The sequence below is a fragment of the Antedon mediterranea genome, chromosome 8, assembly GCF_964355755.1.
Source record: "Antedon mediterranea chromosome 8, ecAntMedi1.1, whole genome shotgun sequence".
NCBI lineage: Eukaryota > Metazoa > Echinodermata > Crinoidea > Comatulida > Antedonidae > Antedon > Antedon mediterranea.
The window spans coordinates 22618200-22646182 of record NC_092677.1 but is presented as its reverse complement, the minus strand read 5'-3'; the positions used below and the strand labels follow the sequence as shown (position 1 = coordinate 22646182).

Here is a 27983-nt window from a genome sequence, read left to right as displayed (position 1 = left end):
ATTTTAAAATAAAAACAATACGCCACCTACATCCTACTACTGCAGTTTGGCGGGTTATTCTGATCTCAATCTATGATGTCTCCCGCGTTATTAAAGAAGCGTAGGCCACCAGTAGGCTAGTAGTGTAGCCAGTAGAAAACGGCACCTGATCCGGAGTTTTTAAATACTTAGGCCTAGCCTAGCCTAGTCTAAAGTCGAAACTAAACAGCCGATAATTAAAGGAGTTAATTGAAGGTAGGCCTAGCTAGCCTAGGCCTACTACTATGCTAGAGCCTAGCCTACTAGGCCTAGGCCTAGGCCTAGCCTAATACTAGGCCTAGGTCTAGCTACTAGCTAGTAGTAGGCCTGGCCTAGCCTCCGCGGCTAGGAGGCTAGGCCTACCGGCCTAGGCTAGAGGCCCTATATAGAAATAGGCTTAGCTAGGCTAGGCCTAAATATAAGAATCCGGGACGATTCGGCCCTGACACGACTCGGCCTACTTGTGGGCCGAAACGTCTCACCTTTAGCGGTACCATCAGGGAAAAATTTCATTTTAAAATTTTGTTTAGCAATATTGCGAATCAAACTGATTTTTTAGTCGAGAATCATAGTTTTCTATCGTATTTTTTGCTACACAATTGTAGAAATGTGTAGCAAGAAGGTTGTTTTGTATAGCTTTTTGCTAGGGACTGGCATGTATTTTTCAATTTATCTTTCTGCATTTGAATAGTGTTCAGTTTGAAAGAGTATATAATCGTAAGCATTTTAAACTTTAAATCAACAAAATTGATTGAGTATTTCGAAAGTTATGAATAAAATAAGGTGTAAAAATTTGGCACCATCACTATCCTTTGTTTACATAGGAATCCCCACCCCGCGTTTGTGACCTTGTACACAAATAGTCACTGGGTGAAAATACTACTAAAACACATATAAATACATTTTATGAACATATTTTTAATTAGAAAGTTGATGGTGACAAATATATATTTGCATAGTACCACATTTTGTTTGGAAATTGTGTCAAAATCACAAAAATAAGATAGAAAGTACTTATTTTATGTTTACCCTCTCCCCGGACTGCGCGAATATCCCGGAGGAATACCCCCACCTCAGCCAGGCTGTGTGATGACGTCATCAGGCACTTCGCGGCCTAGAATTGCTTACTCACCTAGCATCAGGTGATTAAAAACCTTTTGTGATCCAATATAGGTGATATTTATGTAAAACCAAAGGCGTACACTGTTAAAATATAAATATATCTAAAATATATAAGCAAAATCCCAAAATATTAGGCATGTTTTCGATTTTTTCTGATTTTACTAACATTTCGAGCCCAAAATAAAATGTCATCGCGAAGACATGTGGGCAAAGGAATTTCAAATTTTTCATCGGAATTTTCCGGAAAAGATCGTACAGTCATTCGTTTTTTCTGAATAGCCAATCAGAGTTCGTAAATTCATGCGCAAGTTGACCCCTTTTTAACAGGTTAAGGGTCACACTTGTCTATTCCCTAAAGATGTCTGCTGCCCTCTAGCGGTTTTGCTAGTCGCTATTTTTGCTATGCTACACTGGCGAAATTATTCCCTGACCATATCCTAACTTCCGTTTGCTAAAAAGGTACGGTAAAATTGCATTAGGCCTACGTCATAATCAGCCAGTGGGGTGGTGGTACATGTGTGACGTCCTCGTGGAAGGACTTAGTTTTCATATCGCGAAAACAGTGATGAACGGGTCCTCCTAAATACCAAGACCTCCCAACCAAGACGTCAAGTGTTAGTTTAACGAAATATGATATATAGACTTCTAATAACATTTCCAACAATAAAACCTCAATTTTAGCGCGATATAGACACCAAAAATGTTAAATAAATAATCGACAAGCTTCGCGTTCGCGAAACGAACTGAGTTGATGCATACATTGTGTCACAAATGTCCGTATTGCGTCAAGGACTACCAAGACCTGTATTAAATTTAAAGTGTTAATTTAATGAAATATGCTTATATTTTATGCTTATAAATGCATATCAAAGCCGATAAATTTAAGGTGACCGAATCGTCCTGCTACCTAATATAATTAAGATTCAAAAGTTGTTTTATACCTTGATCAGGTTAGGCCTAGATCCATCTTGGGAGCCGACAATCTCGGCCGCCAGAGCCGAATTGTATGGCGCATTGGCGCTTCACTGATGCCTGTATTGTGCACTCTACTCTACTAAAGTACAACAGTAGTGACTATACTGTGATATAAATTTAATGCATACTCACGTAGTATTCTAGGGGTAGCGGGACGATTCGGCCCCTGAGAAGATTGGGCCCCTGAGACGATTTGGCACACTTAAATTTATCGGCTTTGATATGCATTTTATAAAATAAGCTGAGTGCTCTGGAAAATAATTGGCACACATACTTACAGGAAGGTTTACTCGTCTTATCTCCTACCATCAAATAGAATTATCCGCCCATCACTGAAAACTATTTTTTATATTTATAAAAACATTATACTGTATTTAGTACAGTCACATATGTAAGGAAAACTAGCTCCAGCTCAATATTAGTGACAAAATAGATTTTATTGGCTAACTTTGTTATTCTTGAGTTGCTGAATTCAAAAAAGTTAGGTGCCATTTTTTTTTACCACTCCTTCAGCCGCCATTTTGTATTTCAAAATGGCCGACATTCCACACTGAACTTTGTCATCCATGGTGTCATCGGAAAGGGAATATAATACTGATCATTTTATCCCATTACATCCATATCAAAAAATGCATAGTTACATAGTTATTTAACAATAAAACAAGTCATGTGACCAAAAAGGTCAAAGGGTCAACATTTTAATTTTCTCAAATACTTTACTGTTTGGTATCGTAGGATAGCTTTTTTTATTCTGAATACAGTTTTACTAATATCTATTCGATTTTCCTTTATTTATTGTCATAATTTTCCAATTATGTAAATAAATTTTTAAATGTACAATAAAAAAGGTCTCCTCTGTATTAAAGATAAATACGTTTTTTTTTTATTCATTCAAATGTTGGTAACATTTATCTGGTTATAATAACAATTTCAGTGTGTGAAACTACTTTAGTATAAGATAAGTTTTACTATCAAGATCCTCGATATGCCCGGTTTTCGCATTGCAAGTAAAAAACAAGATCAAACAACCATTGCTTTGCAGGTAAATTAGTTGCGACGCAAACATGATTTGGAGGTAAAGTAATTGATTTTAGTACCTTTTATTTGAGCCAGTTCATACAACTACTACAGCAGAAACAGAAACGTAACTTTGGAAAGTAATTTAGATTTGTCTTAATTCTGCTAGTTGATGTAGTTTTATTTATAACTATATCCAGTGCAGTGGCGTCTATGTTGTTTTTTTCAAACATGGTTTTCTGCCAATAACATGGTTGTATGTTGTAAGCCTAGGCCTATATATATATAAAGTAAATCAATAAAAAAGTTGTTGCTTATTTAAATTAATTGATGTACACATTCTTATATTATATATATTGGATATTCGTGTGACCATGAAGGCAGGATAGAAAACCGCTCATCTATACTGTGTATAAGTAGTCGAATAATCTTCCACTGTTTCAGATGATAACATAATTTTATTGAATATAAATTAAATCGGTGGCATATTCTAATACTCACAAGAATACAAATACTAACAACAAACGGATACAATAGGATCATGCCCAAGAACAATAAAATAATAATAATTCAAAACGCACCGATGACTGAAAGGCCGATTCTATCTCCTACCGGTGTGTGGTCGCAATCCACTGCATTTTTGATAAATATAACTGAGAAATGCAGTAAAAGTAACAAAATTAAAATACAAATTTATAAAAGGGAATTCAATAACTGAAATCGTTACATACGGTATATATTTATAAAGTGTCTGTAGTTAAAAGATTTCGTTTTTCTCAAACTATTGAATATTATTGCTGGAAAGCGGATTTTGTTTCTTAAAGTTATAAGTTACCAGAAACAAGTATAGTTTCATTAATTATTCTATGTGACTTTTAATAATAACCATGTATAGTTAGGATTTATATTGCGATAATCACAAACCATATGTAAAAATCAAAGGGAACCTTTAGACGTTAAAAACACAGAATTCGTTCCTTTACAATATCGAGTGGTAGTTTGTAAAGGTAGTAAAGGCAGCAGTAGGACACTGACTTTTCTTTATTTCGTGTAAACTTTATTTGAGGAAAACTAATTGATCTTAATTTTTTTTTTTTTAAATTCTTAAGATTTTTTCACTGTATAATAATATCAAATGAAAAATATTTGCTTCTGCACTTCATCTGAGGTTCAAAGGGATTGTGCACAGATGGCTTTATATTGTGTGGTACCCGCTTTGACAAAAATACAAATGATTTTGAACGCTACGCAAATGATACCATGACCCGTAGCATTTTTTTCTTTTTACGAAAAACAGAAATGTAAACTACTAAAAATAAAATAGATTCAGAATTTCTATCCAACGAAACAAAACAAAGATGTGACTTGACAACAGTTTATTTCACCTTTGTTCACGGACTATAGTTTTGATTTTAAAGTAAATAACTCGGAAACTTCACATTGAAGTTAAGTGTAATCCAGTACCGTATACGGTACTTATTTAGTATTAAGATAATATATATAATATACTATAAAACATATAAATGGACAATAACAAAGTAGAATGAAAATCAAACAAACATTTGAATGAATTGTAAGACCAATAAGAAAAACCGTATTTATCTTAATACGAAGGAGACTACTTTTGTCATTGTTAAAATGAGTATAGCGATTTAATGAATAGGCAAACTGCCTTAAAATGTGACATGTTTCGAGAAACTATTCTCATCAGAAGAAGAACAGAAAACAACGCCTAAAGTACTTATATACCAATAGGACAGATTGTATGTAAATAAGAAAGAAATTTTCTCTGACACTTTGGCCCGACTGTCTTAAAATGGGCCGATGGTCCATGGTCAAATCAAGAAAAGTGAAAATATTGCCTTTAATAGATTAGTCTTTCTTCATATTTAACATGATATAGAGAGACATCTACATACTGTATGATGACACAAAATGTAAATTATATGAGATACACTTATTTTGGAATTGACCCTATATACCAATTTTCAGCTTTGTATCTTAATTTAACTACAAAACGCAAAATTCTCAATTACTCAAATTATGTGATTTCTGAATTAAATATGCAAAATTTTCAAATCAACTTGGAGTTACTAAAACTTATGTACCCTAAAAAAAATCCTGATGTGACCCATACCAGGATTGGTTGATTTGGCACGGACTGACCCATAATGTTGTATTTTGTCTAGAAAAATGAATCCGGAAGAACAAGTAATAAGGCTGCAGCAAGAGCTTGTGCAAAAGTCTAAAGATGTAGAGCGTGCAGCAGAGATTGGCAATGCGTTATTGGAACAAAACAAGGACTTGGAAGAAGAATTAGAAAAGCTATCAGAAACACATTGTAATGCAATTGAAGTAAGTTGTTTTTTTGCAATGAAATCATGAACAGTTTATCTTGCCTACGTAGTACTGAATTTGTTAAAATTCCTTTAATAAGGAAACCAAAATATATTGCTAAGCCAACAATTAATAAGTTAGTGAACTTAGTGTATATCCCAACCTTATAATGTATGCGTTTTACAATAGATTAAGCTTTAAAATGCAAACTATGTAATTTTATGTTTGAGGTGGTGTTGACTTTCAGCCTCATCAGTATGCTAATTATTATATTATAATTATTTGTTATTTAGGAATTAGAACAACAAAAATACAACTTACAGCTAAAGTTAGATGGCAAAGAGAAGTTAGATGGTTTCTATACACTAGAAATAGAAGCCATGAAAAATCAACTTGAGAAAGAATATTTGAGAAAAGAAGATTTATTGAAGAGCAATTTTCAGAGAGACATCAACAAGATGGAGAAGAAAAATAAAGGGCTTCTTTCGGATCTGGAAAGAACTTCAGTAGTTGAAATTCAATTGAAAGAAAAGGTAAAATAGACTCTCAATCAACAAAAGCTGGATTTAGATATAAAAAATTTGTTTAGAATTGTCAGAAAATCATGCATTATGTGGTCTAATAGAATTAAATAGAATAATACAGAAGTTTCTTGGACAATTTATATGCTGTATGTATAAATATAAATTAACAGGCACAGAATAAACTTATTAAAACCACCTGGTATACTGAAAATTAATGAATTTGAAACGATAACGATGAGGAAATCTGTGAAAATGAGAACCGAGATTCGGACCCGTAACCTTCTGCTTGATATGCAGATGTCTTAACCATTAGACCACTGGGGCTTTCATGTAGTATTAATCTAAAATCACATTACTGAAAAAATGATAATCCTGTGGTATCAGTGACTGGATCCCAATGGTGTACAAATAAAATAAGCAAATTGAAGGGTATGTTCAGATTTATGGAGTTATGCTTTCGTATCTCAAGCAACCATTTTATAATTAGCATTGTAACATAAAAGTGTTCAGATTTGCCTAACTATTGCTTTTGTTTCAAACTGAAGTGTCACCACTTTGGGCTAACATCTGGTATACAGCAGTAAATTTGATTGGTTATAGGTCAAAATCATTGATGCATGACTTTCGTTATTGTAAGCGGCATTCACTAATCTTGTACCTTGAGTTGTCATAATGAACGAAAGAGTGGTGTCGTATGAGGTGGCTTCCACTAATCTTTTCCTGGTTCAGACCTATGGAGTTGTACGCCGCGTACAATACAAAAGCATAACTCTGTAGGTCTGAACAGGCCCTAAGCTAATTGAAATAGATAACAATGTATCAATACTGTGGATCACCTTTAATAGTTATTTGAAACTCTACTTTTTAACTTAAATAATATTATGCATGTCGAGACTATCCCTATATGAAATATGTTCATTATGAAAATGCATCATTTTATAGTGGCACGGTTTATTCCAGTGCATGTTTACATGGTTTTTGTTATTTGTTATCATGCAGATTGAGGAGTTGAAGAAACTAAGTGAGTCCCAAGGAGTGTTTCAATCTCAATTATTGTCAACCTCTGCAACAGAAGAAACAATTGACTTCCATGCCATCATTGCAGACATGGAACAAGAAAAGGTGAAAAGTTTAATTCACAATACAAAACATACCTACTTAACTTATTAACTCAAGAGATATTACTTCAATTATCAGCCATTATATTAGGCAAGTAATGTTTAAAAGTAGAACATGCATGTTTAGGGCCATGAGTAGCACAGTCAACTCTCCGAATACTGGACACCCTTCAGCAGCCTGCCTAATATGTCTGCTTTTCCAGAAATTATATTTTACCGTCAAAAACACAATACGGAATATAAGTTGCGATCTTTTAAACCCAAGCAAACGTTTTGTTTTGGAAGAGTTTTTGGTTTTCAGAGAGATTGGGGGTGAGAGAATCAACTGTACTTTTATAATTATTTTTATCCTAAACTAGATAGTTCACTTTGTACTCTTCATTACAGGCACACTTACGTATTGAGTTGAAAGATAAAAAAGATGAGACTGTGCGATTGATAGCAAGTAAAGAAGCCATAGAGCAGCAGGTGGCAGAACTAAATGATGAGTTAATGCAAAAAGAAAGAGAATCAATTTCTTATTTTAATGCACTTGAGGTAACTTAGTTTGAGATTACAGTAAATAGTAATTTATTAAACAAATATTTAGTGGGCTGAGGGCCATGGTAAAATATATAGCTCTCTGTGATCTGGAGACTATAGTATTACTGTATCCCAAGATGGAAGTCGAGGGAAATATAGTATGTCTCCAAATCACCAAGGGCTATATTTTTTAATGCATCCCGATTAAAGCCCAGTTTTACATACCCGAACCACACAATTCGGCTGTAAGCTAGGCCGAAGCAAATGCATAACATGGACTTGGAGTATAGGCCTATGCCTAGCTTGTGGCACAGTTTCGCTGCGAAGAAGCAAAGATCAACATAAGGCCTGCACTTGATTATTTTTCGCTTGTAGATGTAATTACTAGGCTATGTAATGCAACGCAAAGATTGTATTGGAAGAAGATAGAGGAAACAGACAAGCACTGTTTGGTCGGTCTATAGTTCGAGGGCCTGGCAATAACTATAGACCGGCGATTAACCAATCAGATGCTGTGAATTGAAAGGTGCTAGTGAATAATATATAATAAAGACTATAGTATATTAACTGTATTATTGAAATACATTGCGTCAGCAATGGTTAAAATCATTATTTCATCTTTTAGTTAAATTATGCTATGGCATTCTTTAATCATCAATTTGAATTGATGCTATTAGTATCATTAATAATGAATTGAGGCATGAAGGCATGAATTGCAAAATGACGATTAGGAAACAAAATTGGCAAAATAAGGCATGAAGGCATGAATGTGAATCTTACGGAGTTTCCACGGTTTTTACTCAAATCTGTGACTCGTATAAATCCATTAAAAAAATTATTTTGTGTTAGTCTTGCCATTCTAGCCAATTGCAAAATGGCGATTAGGGAACTAATTTGGCAAAATTAAGGAAAGAAATATAAAATAATTGAAAACAGCATGCACACCTTGAACTTCGCTTCCTTATTGGTTTCACCTGGAATTTGGCGCAGTGTGTCGGACGTTGAATTAATGATCGTAAGATCATTGGTTTAAATCCAACAGTTGTCAGATCGCTTGTATTCTTAGGCCACTTTACTTACGTTTGCCTCTCTCCACCCAGGTGTACAAATGGGTACCTGGTAAGGTCAAGACACAACTTTGCGCTGATTACTAGATGCATTGTATTTGTAGGATAATTGATAACTTTATTTCGTCCACATAGGAAAATATTTTGAGTGCTTTTCACAATATAGTACAAAAATATATAAAACGTTTCATATAAAAATAATTAATTACAATATTTAAAAACACTATATATTATTTAACAATGTACAAGTATGAACATAAAACTACTATTGACTATATAAATAATAAAAAGCTGCAATACATCAAAAATTAAGCAAGGAGTATGTTTTACAACAGCGCTTTATAAATCTAGGGGATATATTATTACACTGTACTCTACACTGTACATGTTCACATCTGTGATTATAGAGTGTTCTATATATTTTCACTATTTCATTTTTAGTTTTTTTATTGTTTGTAGAGGACTACTTTACAGTTAATGATTCTTACATTGTTAATTTTATTCTATGATATATAATTATATAGAAATGTCGTGAGAATGTGGTAGACTTGCAGCTACAACTTGATAACATTCAATTAGACACTTTAAACACCAAACAGAAAGGAAATTCATTATTTGGAGAGGTGAGTTATTGTTGATCTGGTTACACTTGATCTGTCCAGATACTGTATTACCTGAACATTAGTGCCATGACGTAGAATTGTAATTAGGATATGTATATAGATAGCAAATGCATACAACAGTTTATCATAAATGTGATATACAGTATTTATGCACATTCGGATAATACTGTGGTTGATCCAAAGAAATCCGTTATATTACATATGATGTATACAAATCAATAACATGCACAAGTAATACTAATACATATGATTTAAAAAAATAAAATTACTATACTTTAAATATAACACACCGCAAGAACAATAAAATATAAATTTTCCATTATAGGATTACTTTATTTGTTTGAATGATGCTGAAAATGTTTTTAGAACAAGTATTTTACAAGGTACTAATTATTATTTCATGTAAATATTTCTTTATAATTTGTGTATGGAAAAACATTACCATTTTTTTTAAAGGTCGAAGATAAACGTAAAGAAATAGAAAGAAAATACATCAGTATGAAAGTTAAATATGAGGCAATCAATACACAATTAAAGATAAAGAATCAGCAAATAAGTAAAATGAAGGTAAATTATTTTTTTCTGCTATTTCTAAAAAAAGTCTGATTTGATATGGTATGGACTATTTACTAACTGTAGACATTAACCTGTACTTTTTTAGCCTTGGTATCCACGCACGGGCTAAGAAAAAGGCCATCAATTTTTTTTTTAAAGCAAGATAAAAAATTGTAATTTTGTTAATTTAAAATACAAATGGTTTTTCAATTATACCGAATAGCACCGTGAATCAAGCATTTTCCCAACACTTTAAATCATGTGTATTTAGTACATCGCTGATGATTACATCATCACGCACATGATTATGAATACTATTATTAATTTAGTGATTTAACTAAATGAAAATATTTTGACTACACAGTGGTCGAGGCATGTGTTTAATAGGTTTGTTATGTAATAGTGAACACCCCCGTTTGTTTGCGGTGATCTCGCAATGGCATAGAGAAATACGTCTCTCCATCACAGCAGCACACCACAAGGTCCTTGTGTGATTGGTTTTAGTAGCTGTTTACCAGGCCTATATTTGGAATAGAATTACACACAACACAAGGCATCACAACTTATCACTGATTTACAGCACTTTTTTTGTGTACTGTGAAATAGTCCTTCATAGATAGATATTTTGCTTTTGCCATATTTGGCAAATGATGCCTAATTTGTTTTTGCCAAATGAGACTCAGCCAACAGCTAGTGCGCGTATGGTATAGAAACCTAAACAGACTTCTCTCAGAAATGTAATCGTATGCTTGTAGAAAAGTGTCCTTATCTGTAGTTGGGAACAATGAATGAAATTGTTCAATTTTAAATAGTTACCTTCCTCTCTATTCATAGTGTTACCATGTTTAGGAATGCTTTTACTTCTCATATATTTTATTACAGTATAAGTAATAACACGTTTAAATAAATATATATCAATTTTTATTAACTGTTATAATATGAAAATATAATTTTTAAATTGTAATGCCATGATTTATCAACTTGATTACAGTTTCAGATAGCCACATTGTTTCAAATGAGTTCTTCAAGAGCAGATTCAAGTCACATGGAACACTTAAGAGAACAGTTAAATCAAAGTCAACACGAAGTTAGAACTTTAACGGATAGGTTAAACAAGTATGAAAAAAATCAGGTAAAACTAGATTTTGATTCATCAAATAGGGTGATTTCGACTTTCCAAGCAAACGCAACAGGGACATATGAGTGCAAAAAGTTCATTCATTCATTCATTCATTCTTTGTTAGCCTTTAAAATCGAAATACATTTAAAACATAGGTAACAAAAACAAGACAGGTGGAAATCTAAGGAGGCAAGGATAAGCAAAACAATTAAAATCGCTGTAGCTCACAGACTTGCTTATCCATCCTTAGACATCCATTACATAAAGATAAATAAAATACACATTAACGATCCAATCATAGAAGTTCATAAGATTCGGCAAAAGTCGGCCCACAAATTGCGCATGATTTTGCTTACGGTGCCCGGGACCGCAGTACATAATAAAATGATTGCTATATGCTGATGATTCTACGATTCTGTATTCTTATCACGATGCCACCAAAATCGCTCATAAATTAAGTAATGTCCTAGCTAAGTGCCAGGACTGGCTAACTGAAAACAAATTATCTTTACATGTTGGCAAAACCGAAAGTATTATCTTTAGTAGCAGAGCGAAGCTTAACAAAGTTAAAGAGTTTTCTGTGGAATTAATGGGCCGTAGAATCAAAAGTACTAAGCAAGTTAAATATTTGGGTATTGATTTAGACCAATATGTATCATGTGATATTATTGCAACTAAGTGTTATCAGTAAAGTTAAGTCAAGGTTGAAGTTTTTACATAGGCAAAGTTCGTGCTTGAATAAAAAATGTCGTAAACTATTAAGCACTGCTTTAATTCAATGTACATTTGACTATTCTGCCTCGGCATGGTACGGCGGTGTCAATAAGAATCTTAAACATAAATTACAAACTGCCTAAAACAAGATGGCACGTTTCATTTTAAATGTTGGTCCGAGGTCTCACATAGGTGCCAAAGAGCTTTCCGATCTTGGGTTTCTTAATGTCAGCCTCAGAAATAAGTTTTTAAGATTAAATTATGTTCACAAAATTCGCTATAACTTTAATACGCCTTCTTTCCTTAAGGATAACTTTTTGTTAATTTCTGATCATCATAACCATTTCACCAGGGGTACAACATTTAATTTTGTCACTCCTAAGGCTACTGGCGTTAATGATTCGACTTTTTATTTCTTAGGTATCCGTGACTGGAACAGGCTCCCCAATTCACTCAAATCAATACAAAATAATGCAACCTTCAAAATAAAACTTAAAGAATATTTTAATAATGAACAGCTTGGAATATCAGTTTAATTAAGTTATTTTTTAATATTGTTTTTTGATGTTATCTTGTCTTAAATATATGTATTTTCTTGTTTTTCCAATTTTACTGCGTCCAACTTAATGATATATTGTACTAGGCCCAACCACTCACTTTTTCAGTTAATACGGATTGGACCCCATTGGAAATAAGTTTACTTTTATTTGTCGACTTAATGGGTTATCCTGGTATTCTTTTTGTACATTGTATATTTTAACTTTTGTGTATGAATATCGAATAAAATCAATCAATCAATCAATCAATCAACGTGGTACCAGTAATATTTCAAACATTATTTTTTAACTAGCATACAGTATACAATATATAATTATGATTATTTTCCCAGCAGGTGTCTGATAGAGGTGATGATGCCTTGGTATCTGCTGATAGTTTAGAAAGAACAAAATACACAGAATATCTGAAGAAGTTGATATCTACTAGCAAGTAATTATAAACATTTTTCAATTTGTAGTGTTGTAGCAATATCACAGAAAGAGTTTTTATTAGTATTTTACTACATCGATTATGAAATAGTCTGAACATTTATCCATTTTTAATTTTTATATTGATGAATACAGTAGAACTCCTCTTATGGAACACTTTCCTGTAACACTATTCAGGGCACTTTTGGGTCCCGAAAATGTCCTTCGAATTTCAACTGTATAAGATGTTTTTTTATATTTAAAATAATGTTATATTGTTTTGAATATATTTAAAATAAAATAATTTTTTGTTTCTGTATCACAATTAAAAATACTATTGAATCGTTATCTCTTATCTTTTTGTAGTGAAAAATTAAATGATGTGCAAGATGAGCTACAAACCCAGCGTATGTTACTCATGGCAAAAAATGACAGTTTGCTGACATGTGAGCGTAAACTCTATGCCTCCCAAATACTTGTAGATCAGGAGAAGGCTAAAAATATTAAACTTGTTCTCAAGATTGATGAACTTAAACGGAAATTATGTCTAGGTACACATTTTATTTTACATTTTTTTGTAATATCAACTACAATTTCAATCATTTTGATTCCTCATTAACTCAATTAAGTTTCAGTTCTCAAATGTGTAACCATGAAAACCTTCCTGGTAATTTTGATATTCTAAAAACTTCCCCCTCTCCCTCCTTTATCCCCACTCACAACATGATATTTTTTTTAAATGCAGTTTAAAACCTTCCCAGTACAGTTGTGGTAATTTGGATATGTATTGATGTGTGCAATAACAAAAATGTGTATGACGACCAAACATCCAGATGGTGGATAATGTTAAAATTTCATTTAAACATTCCCAGCACAATTGCAGTTATTTTGACACCCTGTGTGTATGCAAGCGTGCAGTAGGAAACATTTGACACCCTGTGTGTATGCAACAAATGTACAAACTCTCCTCTAGATACTGTACAATGATTTCCAGTTACTTTTGCTATTAAATTGAGGCATGTCATCACAAAATCAGTCAGAAATCCTAAAATCAACGATGAAGTAGCGACACTGATAAGCTTGGCCTGGTCTAGCTTTTTTGCGACAAGACTCTCTGTCAAACTAGTCAAAAATATATCACTGTGTGGTACATTATATTATATTTTTTGTTATTTTAAAAAAATATATGGAAAAAAATAACGATTAACTTCCTAAATATTCACAAAATCTTTAAACGTTCATTCGAGAACCTACGGTGGAAGCCATGCTGTTTCATCGTAAACAAAAGCGTCAGCGTTATCTTTATAGCCAATTACAGTCAAGTATTCACAAGTTCTTGTTAGAAATTTCAGCAACCTAACACCTTAATAAAACCAATTTTCATTGGCTAGATTAAAAAAAAATTCCTTAGGTTGTTTTTTTGGTAGCTGATACATTTTCGAACAGATAGGTACCAAACATGATTCAAGTTAGCGGTTTGTTTACAAAAGCACCGTAAAGAAAGTTGATTTTTGAGTAAACAAAAATACAATTTAATGGAAACACCCTAAATAATTGGAAAATACACATACTTGTGATATTTTTTTATGAACAAAAGTTTATAGTATCGTTTTTTTTTTAAATTTTAAATGGATAGGTTAGGTCTAAAAAAAAAAGTTATGGGTCTATTTGTTTATCTTTTGTTTTTTCAAGATTATTTCGCCACCATTTGACATGTTTCTTTCAGAACCTGATGTCCCAATGCAAAAAGAGCGTGAAACTTGGGTTGAGAAACTACCAATCAAACCTAAAGAAGATAATACTGAAAATGAATCAACTGAGCTAGGTGAACAAAATGCTTGGATTGATGTCAGGGGAAAGAAGAATCCAATTGAATCAGAGCTATTGCCATCAAATGCTGGGATTGATGTCAGGGGAAAGAAGAATCCAATTGAATCAGAGTTATTGCCATCCATTGTTGAAAATAATGCAAACAGTGTGGACACAACAAAGTATAAAAAGTTCAAGAAATCTGTATCAGTTTCAGAAGTAGTTGAGGTAGTGACAGAAACTGGAATTGTAAATGAAGTTCAAATGAAATCCGGTGACGATGATGATGATTATCAGAAATCATCTGGGAAGAAAGTTACAGAGGATAAAAAACCAAAGGGTAAAAAATATCACAAAGTAGTGTATATTAAAAATGATAAGGCAAATGAACCAGAATGTGCACAGCAATGAGAAGGGATGCTGAATGTAATTACTAGTACTATAGAAAATTGAAAATGTTGATGTATGTATGTATGTATGTATGTAGGCCTAGTAATAATTTTTCTGTGTGAAAATGTTAATTCAATCCAAGTAGCACATACTATCCATGGAGATGAATTTCTCAGGAAAGCAATGCTTTAAAGGTTAATAAGCAGTTTGGCTGTCAAGATTACATCTACAAAAAATTAGAGTTTGAGGAATTTGGAGGTGGGAATTTGTTGGCAGTTCTGTTGATTTCAGAAAATATGTAGTAGTTCATATTTAATAATAATGTACTGGACCAGATATGGTGAATATAACCACAATCAACAATGAGCAACACATACATATTATTGCTGTTATCAACTCATAATCGATTCTGTATTGGAGAAACAACAAATACTTTTCATTGGTAGTGTTTGTATTTATTATCACTAAATCTCCAATACAGTAATGTACACTTGCAATCATTAATGTTGAAACCTTATACTAGTTAGTTTGAAAATAAAATTATTTTTTTGTATACTTTTTATACAATGTAATTAATGCGGATTGGTAAATCGAAAAAGAAACTCATCAAAACTAATAAAGAAATATTTCTCAGAAAAATAATTACATTTAACAACAAAATAAAATGTAGAACTTAAGAAATCAAACATAAGACAATTTAAAGGTGGGCTCCAGGAATACAATTTTTTATCGTTTACTTGTAATATGAGAGGTGATGCCCAATGCAAGAACAAGGCTGTTAGACCATGGTCATTAGTGGTGTTATCAAATTATACAATGGTAAAGGATAGGCCATTTTGTGTGTGGACCAACTGTACATGACTTGCATTAAATAACCATACAATAAAAATAGAAATGAATAGCTATTATACAAATTTGACCAATATTTACATTTATAATGGCCTTTTTTCATAACATCATCTCATTTTTACAGGAAAATTTGTTATGTAAAAATAAAAATAAATGTAGCTGGAGAGTTCTCTTCAAATTGTCCAGTACTGTATAACAATGTTGAAATGACAAGGAATGTTTATAAGCTACAGAAAAGAAATTGATACAATTTGAGCAAAGGTAGGAGGCCAAGGACAGTGTATGTTGAGCAGCAGCAGCAGAGGTGTCATGTACCAAACAGGAAATACCAACACTTATTAATGACATCTGTAGAAATTCGACCATAACCACTTAAAAAAGTGCTAACCCAGAAATAACACAATTATCTAAGTACAGTGCAGTACTTGTTTTTTTTCACGCTGCTGCTCTTGCCAGCTACGTCCCATGAAGACTACTCATTCATAAGCTAAAGCAAGCAGCAGTTATATAGCTTTCTAAACTCGACTATAATTTATAGATCCCAGCTGCTGGACCCAAAAAACTTCAGGGAAAAGAGAGTCTATGAGGGCTCACGGTTGAATGATTTTGGATTCTCGACCTTTGATTGGTTGACACGAATCAACAGACTGGGAAGAATTTTCGTGAAGTCACCTTGTCTCTAGAGGGTATTCAGTTTGCATGCCAACAGGTTGAGATCACATACACACACAGCACATTAAAGTTCAAAATTGACCATTTTTAAATGGGCATGTGAATCATAATTAAAGAATTATCTGTATTTTTGCGATTAAAGGACATCTTTTTAATAATTAATCATAAATATATCTGAAGAAAGAACAATGATTAATTTTAAAATGTCGAGCAGCGTTTTTGTAAAAAAATATTTCTTGTTTATCTTTAATTTACCTTGAAATGTAGAACTATTTTGTGGAAGTGAGTTCCAATCTCCCACTGCTCTTGAAAATTCTTATTTCCAGTCTTCTTGTGAGCTTTGACAATTTTAAAGAATTACCTTGTGTTTTTGTAAAAGTTGATTTCCGAAATAGCCACTTAAGCGTTTTCAATGAAATATATGTTGTTTATTACAGTTGTTTTATACAATGTCTGCCAACGTTCCCTTCAGTCAGAAACTTGAGCATATCAACATATTCAGTGCCTTTCAAATCAGATAATTGAGTGGATTGCTGCTGCACACGTTCAAGCAAATGTTAATCTTTCAGGAACCTTGGAATCCAAGTAGGCCTACTTCCACCTTTATTCATATACAGTAAAGATTTATAGATGTAATTTTTGCCATCTAAATACTTGAAAGATCTGAGACACTACAATAATGCGAGGATGCTTCGCATTTTCCTATCTCCTCCTCGATAATTGTTTTTAATAGCTGAAAACCGGTTGAACAGCTCATTCATTCATTCATTCAGGCTTATCGCCTGATTTTATTTACTTTAGGCCTCTGGCCCCTAGTAATTAACAAATTAATAATTACATTGAAAAATAAAGCAATTTATGGTCACAAGATAAATGAATTAATTAATTTCGTTCTCTAAGCAAAACATATATCTTAACTTATAAGCATGATAATTATTGGATCCTGTGATGACATTAACGGCAGAATTTAAAAGTATTTGGATTTTCAAAAAATAAAGAAGGTATAAATTTTTTTCTGATTTCCTTGTAACGAGAGCAAACTGTAACAAAATGATATTCATCTTCAACTTCATTTATATTACAAATTTTACATAACCTATTGCTGCGCTCTATTCTTTTCTATCTTCCCTTTTCTACCTCTAGTTGAAGTGTGCCCAGTCTTAGCTGACTTAAAGCTCGCTTATATCTAGTATCAAGGGTCTGTAGTAAGTATCCATCTACTCCCCGAAATTGTTTTTGAACATTTTATAATATCTTAATTTTGAAGAAATATTTATGCTTTCAAGAAAGGATTGGCGTTCCATATCGGTTAGCCTTTCTTTTATTTTATTAATTGTATAAAATTTATCAAGGACATTATTTTGTGAAAACCATATGTTTCCATGACCAATAGAGCATAACATATGTTTTACATCGCTTACCCAACAATTACTATTATTTTGCGTTTTATGAAGTTGAGATTTATAACATTTCTTCGCATATTTGTCCTCGTTCATATTTACTAGTCTTACCCAATAACGGATAACATTGAGCACACTTTCGATTGATAAAGAGAATCGTCCACATTCTCCTCTAATTGAAACATTTGTGGCTGATTTCCCGACCCCTAAAACATATCTACAGAAATTATTTTGAATATCATCAATTTTGTTGTTGTTTAGTTTTCCCCATATTTCACTACCATACAGTATAATTGGGTTTATTTTAACATCAAATAAGTAGTTCCAAATATTCACTGGTAGATATCCATATTTCTGATATATTATATTTTTGAGTGAGAAAAGTGCTTTATTAGCCTGTGTATTATTTTGTTCTCTGGCTTTTTCCCAATTTCCTGAACAATCGAAAGTGACTACAAGATATTTAAGAGATTTTACTATTTCAATTTCTTTACCAAGATAATTCCTAATTAGTTCTTAAGTTTTCCATTTTTTTAAAATACTATTATTTTACTTTTGTCAATGTTAACTACCAATCCCCACCTATTACAATAATATGCTAGTTTATTTAAAAGATCTTGTAATGAGTACACTGTATCACTGATTAAAACTAGATCATCTGCATACATCATCTGATATTTATGTTATCAATTTTTATTTTGTTTCGACTTTCAGCAGTATGTAATAACTCAGTTATAATAATGAAGATAAAAGTGACCCTTGTTATATTCCTACTTCACATTTAAAGGATTCTCCAATTTTGTTGCCAACCTTTACATGCCCTTTTAGTTTACTATACGTTGTTTTTATAACTTTGATTATTTTACCTTTTATACCAGATTTTCTTAGTTTACTTATAAGGAAATCGTGTCTAATAGAATAGAAAGCGCGTTTTAAATCTATAAACGCCATGTACACAGTTCCTCGTTTTTTTTAGAGATATTTGTTAACAATTGTGTCTAAAATAAATATGTTATCAATAGTACGACAATCTTTTCTAAACCCTCCCTGCTCTTGATGTAATATTTCATTTTCTTCTGTCCATTTGCTTAATCTATTGCTTATAATGTATAAAAACACCTTGCCTAAAGTGAATATTAAGGATACGCCTCTATAATTTGCTGGTTGATCTCTTTTACCTTTTTTAAATATAGGAATAATAATGCTTGTTGCCCATTGTGGGGAAAATTTCCAGAGGTGAAAATACTATTACAAATTTTCGTAATTGCGCTAATAGCAGCATTTGGCATACAAGTAAAAAATTCAATTGGGAATCCATCAATACCTGGAGCTTTACCCCTTTTCTGTGCTTTAATTGCATAAATTACCTCTTCCCGGCTGATTTCTTCATTGTAACAATCGTTATGTTCGCAATTGTTATCGTCTTCTATATTGATTTCTTGTATATTATTTGTTTGATTTTGGAACATTGTTTTGAATTAATCATGCCATTTTTTAAGTGTAATGTTTGTCACGTTTTGTTGTCGTTTGGTTTTAAGGTTTTTCCAAAATTTTGTACTGTTATGTTCCTTTATTAACCTGATTAATTTTTGTTGTGATGAATTTTTATGTTTATTTTTTTTTTATTTTATTAATTTTTTATAACTCCTTTTCTTTAACAGATATTCCTTTAATAGGGTGTTAGTTTTGTATTTTCTATATTTATTAAGAATGCTACGAATAATAATTTTCTTTTTTATGCATTGACGATCAAACCATGTATTCTTGGGCAATTTTGTGCATTTTTTTTTGTATTTGTGTTTGTTTTTTTGTATTTATGTAAACATATTCTAAAGTTCTATAAAGGTTAATTAGGGCTTCATCAATATCCTTTTTTTTTTCAACATTTTCATTAATATCATCAAGAAATTTGAAAATTTGTTCATCATTCCATTTGTCCTTGGCTTTATTCACCTTTGTTTCGGACCATTGAAATGTTTCATGTGTTTTCCAGATTTCTTTTTTTAAATCGTTCGTAATTTCTTTTTTGTTTTGTTCAGTCTCTAATAAAATTTCAAAATCTAAAGGCATATGGTCGGATTCTATCCTAATATCCACTTTTGGTCTTATTATTTTATCAAAATTAACTGGAAAAGTAATAATATAATCAACAACACTTTTGCCAAAATTTCCTAAAAAAGTAAAGCACCTAATAAATTCCCTATTTATCCTACCATTTACTATTCTCATCCCTGTTTCTTTACAATGACTTAATAAATAAATTAGTTCCATATTCATTGACTATTTGATCTTCATTACTTCTAACACCTATATTACTATCTATTTCATTATCTTCTTTATATATATCATTATCCCAATTGGGTGGACATTCATTTCAATATTGTAGGTAAAAGCCTCTCCTTCGATGATCAGTTTATCATATCTTAAACGAAATCTTTTCTTGTTTTCTATAGCTTCTTTGATTTTTCGTTGTAGTCTATTTCTGATGGTTCTCACTCTTCTGGTATAATCCTCACTGACACTTCTATGCTCATCTTTTCTGTAATTTTGCCTTTTTCTCCGTTTTTGTTGTAATAATCTACTCTCTTTTAAAATATTCTCATTTTCCTTGTAGTTTGCAAATTTTGCTATAATGGGTCTGGGGTTTGTTTCGTATTGATTATATGGGCCCTTTCTATTGCGATGCGTTCTGCATTAAGTCCAAGCTTGTCTGTTATAAAATTTCTTACCTTCTGTTCGCTTATTTCCCACGTTTCCTTTTAATAGTTAATCACAGATTAATGACTCCGACAGAATTGATACCCACCCTTTCAGAGCAACAACATGGAATAATTGAATATTTTAAGATTGTAAATGCAATTCCCTCAAATTGGAAGAAAATATTTATAAACAATGATCGGATTCTGGCATGTAAACAACGAATGAAGATATGGAAAATATCTCCTGAAGAAATGTGCGAACACTGCCAAAACAAAATTGAGACAGACAAGCACATGCTTTTGAAATGTTAAAGTATCCAAAAAGTATGGACAAAATTCAACAACATGATTCTAAAATGCTATACACTTGAAGAAACCGTACATGATTGGCTAGACATTGTTATTGGAACAAAAAGTGAAAATGTCAATGAATTATTATCATTGTTTACTTTTTGTATTTATAAAACAAATTTTATTAAATCATTAGAAAAGCATTCAAAAATTAGATCAAAAGTCGTCTGGAACTTGTTCCGATTTGAGCTAAAAAATCAATATGCTTGTAACATAAACAAGGCAAAAAAGAAATGGGGTAACGTAAAAAGAAAATTATTAACTTGTATTTCTTAAAATTACATGTATTAATTTTTAATTGTTTCATTATTATTTTAATTTTTATTTATATATATATATTTAAAACATTTTTTTAATGACATTTTATACAATTTCTATATATAACTACAATGTGTAATATGAAGAATGAAATAAAAGTGGGTTGGCCCCACGAAAGAGAAAAAAAAAGTTCTTTGCTATAATTGATAGTTTATATAGTATAGGGGTATCGCGTTCGTGTCAGTGTGGTACGTACATTTGAAATTGCCAGTTGTTTTTACACTGAAATTACTGTGTATTGGAGAACCATCTATGAGTGATTTCTATATCAAGCCACAGAATCCATTGGTTGAATACATCAAGTAACTGAATAGAAAAACCACTACGAAAAACGTATCGTTATTTTATTAACTTGTATTTCTGTAGATGTTTATGAATAACTATCTTCTGCATAATCTTGCACAGAACAAAGTAGAAACTTCTGCTCTTCCCCATGCCAACAATTTGTTTTTAACGTTTCCTCTATTTCTTTTAGCATTCATTAGCAACATTTGTTAATGAATTTGGGCCACTTGCTTTGCTAATGTCCAGCATTTTAAGTTTAGTTTAATTACTTAATGGTTACAACATCACAGAATCAATAATGGCATCAATCTTCTTATTAATAGTAGAAACAAATAACAACATCCCCAGTAAGACAATCCTTATAGAACACTTATTCATTAAAAACTTTGGCCTTATTGCTCCTAATGTCAGGAATAGGCCCTACTATGCTTTTTTCCTTTGAATTACTCTTATGTAACACCTGAATGCAATGACTTCCGATGAAAATTAAGGGCCTGTTTCTGCTGCATAAAAATAACCGGTTAAAATCGGTGTGAATAAATTAACTCAATTTTCTTTGGAGCATAAACAGGACAAATTTGTTATAACCTGTTAAAAGGCAGCGCAAAATAACCGGTGAAACCCACCATTAGTCTGACTCCCTAAATGTTTACTATATTTGTACATTGACAAAGCGGTCTGTAATTTATTTATGTCACTGAACGATGTTTTAACTTGTAGAAAAGAGGTACAGATGATAATCGCCTTTTTTGTAATGGAGAAAGTCTTTGGTGTTTATAATGTGTGCCAGTCCAAGCAATGTGACAGTAATTAAGATGAGCGGAATAAAAGAAAGTAAAGTGTTTGGAGGAAAAATGAATTTGAAATTTATTTATTAGTGTTAGAAATGGTATTGATGTGACGCTTCCAGTCCTTCATTTTAAATGATGTGATTTGGGTTTGGTTTTGGAGGTACAGTAGTTAGAGAGAACAGAGTAGAGAGTCCCGCGAATACCACAGTGATAAAGTTTAGATACTGTAGTAAGATCGAATGATCAATTGTGTCGCTTTTGTGTGATTTTTTTACGAATATGAATAGGTATCTAATTTTTAAAATTGATTTGATCAAAGTAGACACAATATTTCAGATTTAACAGTTCTTTAAGTTTTTCATTTTTTTTCTCCATGGACGTTCTTCTTAATTCCGATATTGTTTAATTTGTATTGGAAAGTGGGAAGGGCTTTGGATTAAAGCAAGACATAAATAAGTGTACGGATTATGGATGTTTTGGTACATGTCCGTGAAGTTGGTTACTAGTTCCTAGTTCCTTATTCAAATTCAATTAAAGGGACATTTTTAAAAACAAATTTCAATAAGTAATAACTGTCTAATTGAGTTGTTATTGCATCAACATGTTAGCCTTGAACTCCTCTACTTCTTCCGGTCAAAGTTCAATAACATGTTATGCATTGACGCCCTCTACGGCGAATAAGTAACTACTTATTACGAACGTTATAACACTCGATGACCCTTGACCTACTCTACCATTTGCCACCCTAGTTCCGCGAATTTTTTTGCGTCTTCGCCCTCTACGGCGAATAAGTAACTATGGATCGATGACCCTTGACCTACTCTACCATTTGCCACCCTAGTTCTGGGAACTATTTTTGCATCTACGCCCTGTATGGCGAATAAGTAACTTGGTTTACAAAGGTTATAACACTTGACCTACTTAATATTTTCAAAATATTTGGTATGGATCGATGACCCTTTACCTACTCTACCATTTGTCACCCGAGTTCCGCGAACTTTTTTGCATCTACGCCTTTTCTACGGCGAATAACTAACTGGCTTTTACGAATCTTATAACACTTAATATTTACTACGTATTGAAATCTGTTTTTAAAAATATTTGTGACTGTCCCTTTAATTGAATTTGAATAAGGAACTAGTAACCAACTTCACGTCGGACATGTTTTTGTACCCACTGGTGTATGTTAAACATTTGACACGCCAATTGGCCAATCAAAAATCAGTCAAGCGTTTAGGGGGAGGAGACTGATCGTTTCTAAACTACAGGTAAAATATTAATTGATCTGGTGGCCGAGCTCAGTTGGATTGCCTTGTTTAAATTCAACAAAACCAGAACACAATGTTTGCTTTTACCAATTGATATATTATTGTAATTAGAATTCTAATCTTAGTAAAGCAGTTAGTAACATTAAGACAACTTAATATGTTATTATTTTGTATTACTATTATTAACGATACATGAGTATTATAAATTGCATATGATTTTTATATAACTTGTTTACTTGCTTATGTTTGGTATATATATATAAATAAAAATATAATGTTAAATGTAAATAATAATTATAACACTGACATTCAACACGCAGCAAAAAGTTAAGATTTGTTTAGCCTAAACTACCTTACTGATCCTTTTCTGATTAGCTCAATAAGAAAGCATATGCTTTTCATCGCTGAATTCTAAGATGTATAGGCCTACGAAAGAAATACTATTAGGACCTACTTAATACATATAAATCCCTTTATTTTATTTTTGCAAAGTTTGCGACTCATAATCAGTTACACCATCACTATGATAGTCTATCCTTCAATAATTATTTTATCAATCCAATCCAAAAATGCTGGAATTCTAGTGTAAAATCTATATTTACCTGGTTGAGAACAATCTTCACCCCAACTAACTATCCCGAACAAATACCATCGGTTATCACGAAAAATTGAAAATGACCCGCCATCTTCTCCATTGCACGCATTGGTTCCTTTCTGTGCGTATCCAGCACAGAACATCTTACGTGTCACTGTATGCTTTGTTGAAGTGATGCACTTTCTTTGACGAACAACAGGTAAATACATTTCCTTCAACTGTGGTGTTTGACCGCCTCTTTCCCAACCGTTTACCCGACCAAGTTGACCCCTTTTCATTATTTTAGAAGTTAGATTGTTTGTCGGTAAGCATATAGGTCGAACGTAATCTGTAAAGTTTGAAATAGGTGTTTCCAGTTTTATCATAGCAATATCAGCGTTGTAAGTGTTAGCATTAAAATCGACGTGTGTAACCAACTTCCTAATTCTGTAATAATCACGGTGATTGTCAGCAAGGCGAATAATGGTATTCTTCTTCTTTACTGAAATCAGGCCGTTGATGCAATGTGCTGCTGTTATTATCCATTCTGAATTTAAAATTGATCCACCGCAGAAATTCTTATTTTTGCGAAAATGGTAAAGACGTACCATCCATGGCGCGGACCCTCTTACGGAATCCCGTCTGCTTACAACTTGTAAACCTTCATCTCGCCTTTTCTGATGCAATACAGTTTCTGGGGATGTAACAGTTCCGCACCCTAATGATTACAAATATGCAGTGTAGATTAGGCTTTTTTTTTCAGAAATTACTCTGAACTTAACTTACATATAGTCAATAGTAAACTACTGTACGCCGGGTCTGACAACAAATGCAGCTCTAACTATCTGCAGCAGGTAGTTAGAGCTGCATTTCTTTAACTCACATTGGTTGATCATAGGTTATCCTGACTGGCAGATGAACAGCTAGATATACATTTGTGCATAAATGCAAACCAGTTATGGCGACTATAGTGTTGATCTTCCAGTGTATTCAGTGACATAAGATCTTTTACTTAATTGTTTTATCCATTTTTGTAACCTAGTTGTTTGTACTCTAAACTGCTTCTATATTATGTCTTTGGAAAATATCTTAAAATGTCTAAGTTTAGAATATCTTGTTTGTTGGTTTCACGAGTGATAGTTACAGAACATAATAGAACTGAAATCGTCTTACGTATCTCTCCGGTCGTAATCAGTGTGGTTCCCTTAACATGGAACCCCATCCTACGGTACATACTGAATTTTATCTGATCACTTTACGACTCTGTATTTTAGAATGCTGAATTTTTATTCTGTAACCATCAAACCACCACTCAGTTTTATATTGAAGCTGAGAAATTAAAACCTGTACTTTATGGCGCCCATTAAAAAAAAAATGGTGGCCATAAAGTGAACTTTAAAAAATGCTGTAGTTGGATTCCTTGACCCTTAATATACGTTGTCACTAAAATCACGTCCATACACGATGTAGAGGTTGAGAAGAGTATAAATCTGTATTTTATGGCGGCCATTTTGAAAAATCGATATATAGACCCTGTATAACAGATATCAGTTGAGAAACACTTGCTTCTATATTTTTCACAGAGAGGCCCTTTTTAGACTTACTACTAGAGGTGCCATTTATAATGATTTTTACATGCGAGAGTACCATTTACAGCCATCCGCTTTGACAAAGGTCCCAACTTAGGTAGGGGTTGGGGAAGTGGCTCAAATGTGGAATTTTGGGTCGCAAGAATTCACAAATTAGGATCAGAGGGACGCCGTCAAAAAAGGTTGCGTAACGCTGCTCTATAGTGCATAATAGATACCTGAGCAGGATAAGGCCTGTCCAGACCATGTTCCATCCTCTTGGCATACCCTGGTTTCATTTCCACCAACTTTTTTACTTCCTTGCTGACAACTGAAAGAGCAAGTTGAACGGAAGACAGACGGTTGAGGACATTGATCACCATTTGAAAACGCTGGCAGAGCCAATGCTTGACAAGTAATAGCTGAAAAGTTAAATACATTTTAAAAATTGTGGATCAATTTTTTTTTATATCTGATCTGATCTCTGATATAATTATAACAATCAATTTTTAACTGATGATTTTTATCGGATTCATACAACCATATTTGCCAAGGAGATCATAGGGAAATTAAGTAATACAGAATTTTACATGTGTATCACATGTTGTGTATGTATCATGTTTGGCCGGCTAGGTTATAGTCTGAGAGATGAGTCGATTTAGTGCACAATGTTTACCATTGGTCTCAATATGATTTTTTTGTGTGAGACATACGTTGGTACATCTGAAAACCCAATTCTTAAGTGATTCTGGTGATGCACTTTCGGGTCAGAGGTAAATGACCTGTTTTTCACGCAATTTTACAAATATCTTTATTTCATGGCACAGTATTTGATGAAATGCATCAATTCTTTTGGAATTAGGCTCAATGTAAAGCTGATAAATCATACTACACATTGATTGTCAAATAACGTCATTTGAGTCATTATTTTACAAAATATATGGAAACGAAAATAATCTAATTTTTTCCATTTTTTGGTAAAATTTCATTCAGGTATCCAAGGCGGAGATTTATCCCCAAGTTTTTCCATTGTGTTCGCCTATGTCAGAATTAACCATACTTTATAGATTGTCACTGATATTCATTTATTGTCTAATTTAGTATTCTACGACAAGTAGTTCACGAGATAGCATTTATTGAAACTTTTAACCAAAAATGAATGAAAATAAATATTTTCCAAAGTTATGGTAACTTATGATTTATGAAAAAAACGTCCATTACAATGAATATAAATATTATTATTGGCTTTAATTTAATGTAGGATTTATCGCTCTACGACCAGATAGCATTTTTGCGATTTTTACCAAAAAATGAATAAAATCAGTATTTTACATCCAAGCTCTAATTGTAACACAAATTTTATTCTTTTTGATATCCACTTCCATATAGTTACGGCAGTTTTTAAAAGTTTTAAAAATTCAAGCGTACTGTATGTTACAAAAATATTTTTTATTCATTAAAATAAAAAAAATGAAATTTTACCAAAAATGGTAAAAATGAGATTATTTTCCATATATCTTGTAAAATAATGACTCAAATGACTTTAAATCAATGTATAGTATGATTTATCAGCTTTACATTGATCCTAATTTCAGGTTTTAGATGTATCAACGTATGTCTCACACAAAAATCATATTAAGACCAATGGTAAAAATTGTGCACTATATCAGACTATGAGTTATATGATTTCAATTCATTCAATAGACATTTACTTACAAAATCTGAATACATACAGCAGGAAAACAAGAAACAGGATTGTACAGAATTATAAAGTATATCAGAAAATGAAGGCAAAAGCCCTGAAAGATGTTTGTAACATCTTGTGTTGGGCGAGCCTTAACACAAATAAAAAAGAAAAGAAATGCATTGAAGAAAATCATAATAAATTTCATAATCTAAAATATGAATAACAGAAAACAAAAATCTGTTGGTACTGCAGATCGAGACATGAACGATTAATAAAAATTTAATAAGTAGAAAAGGTGTATTTTTTTAATTTTGAGAGAAGTATCTTAGGGGAAGCAGATTTTAAAATGGAGGGTGGTAGGTTGTTCCATAGGGTGGGTCCAGAGTATCGAATGTTATGTTGGAAAGAATTTGTTCTATGGGAGGGTATAAATAATTTATTTTTAGTACGTGTGTGATGGGAATGATAGAAGGAATTGGAAGTAAATAGATAACCAAGATGATGAGGAAGGATGTTGTTTAAGGCAGAGTAGACAAAAATGATTTGTTGAATTAAATTGATATCATTAAGTTTGATGAGATTAAGATTAGAAAATAAATGAGAGGAATGGGAAAGCGGAGGCGCGCCAGATATAATTCTGATAGC

At 32.3% G+C, this 27983-nt stretch overlaps 2 protein-coding genes across 5 annotated transcripts in view; one reads left to right on the top strand and one right to left on the bottom strand.

Annotated features, from left to right (window-relative positions):
* Positions 1-89: 89 nt before the first annotated feature.
* Positions 90-16933, top strand: LOC140057223 (protein Spindly-A-like). 4 transcript variants are annotated; one of them, XM_072102788.1, is made up of 11 exons: positions 90-234; positions 5322-5487; positions 5763-6002; positions 6993-7115; positions 7499-7648; positions 9225-9323; positions 9780-9890; positions 10870-11010; positions 12602-12699; positions 13044-13228; positions 16835-16933. In XM_072102788.1, the coding sequence occupies exons 2-11, from the start codon at positions 5326-5328 to the stop codon at positions 16879-16881; spliced, it is 1356 nt and encodes a 451-aa protein (XP_071958889.1). In that variant the 5' UTR covers positions 90-234; positions 5322-5325; the 3' UTR covers positions 16882-16933. The 4 variants fall into 4 exon arrangements, with proteins under 4 accessions (XP_071958889.1, XP_071958888.1, XP_071958885.1 ...); XM_072102787.1 differs by lacking the exon at positions 16835-16933 and adding an exon at positions 14404-16426 and having other exon boundaries at positions 12605-12699; XM_072102784.1 differs by lacking the exon at positions 16835-16933 and adding an exon at positions 14404-16426.
* Positions 16934-23724: 6791 nt separating this feature from the next.
* The window catches only part of LOC140057718 (uncharacterized), a 29270-nt gene continuing 25011 nt past the window's right edge, over positions 23725-27983 (bottom strand). The window contains exons 20-21 of the mRNA XM_072103438.1: positions 25891-26073; positions 23725-24801 (exon numbers count right to left, since the gene is read on the bottom strand). Of these exons, the coding sequence (XP_071959539.1) occupies positions 24041-24801; positions 25891-26073 (944 nt within the window). The 3' untranslated portion in view covers positions 23725-24040. The remainder of the gene's footprint in view (positions 24802-25890; positions 26074-27983) is intronic.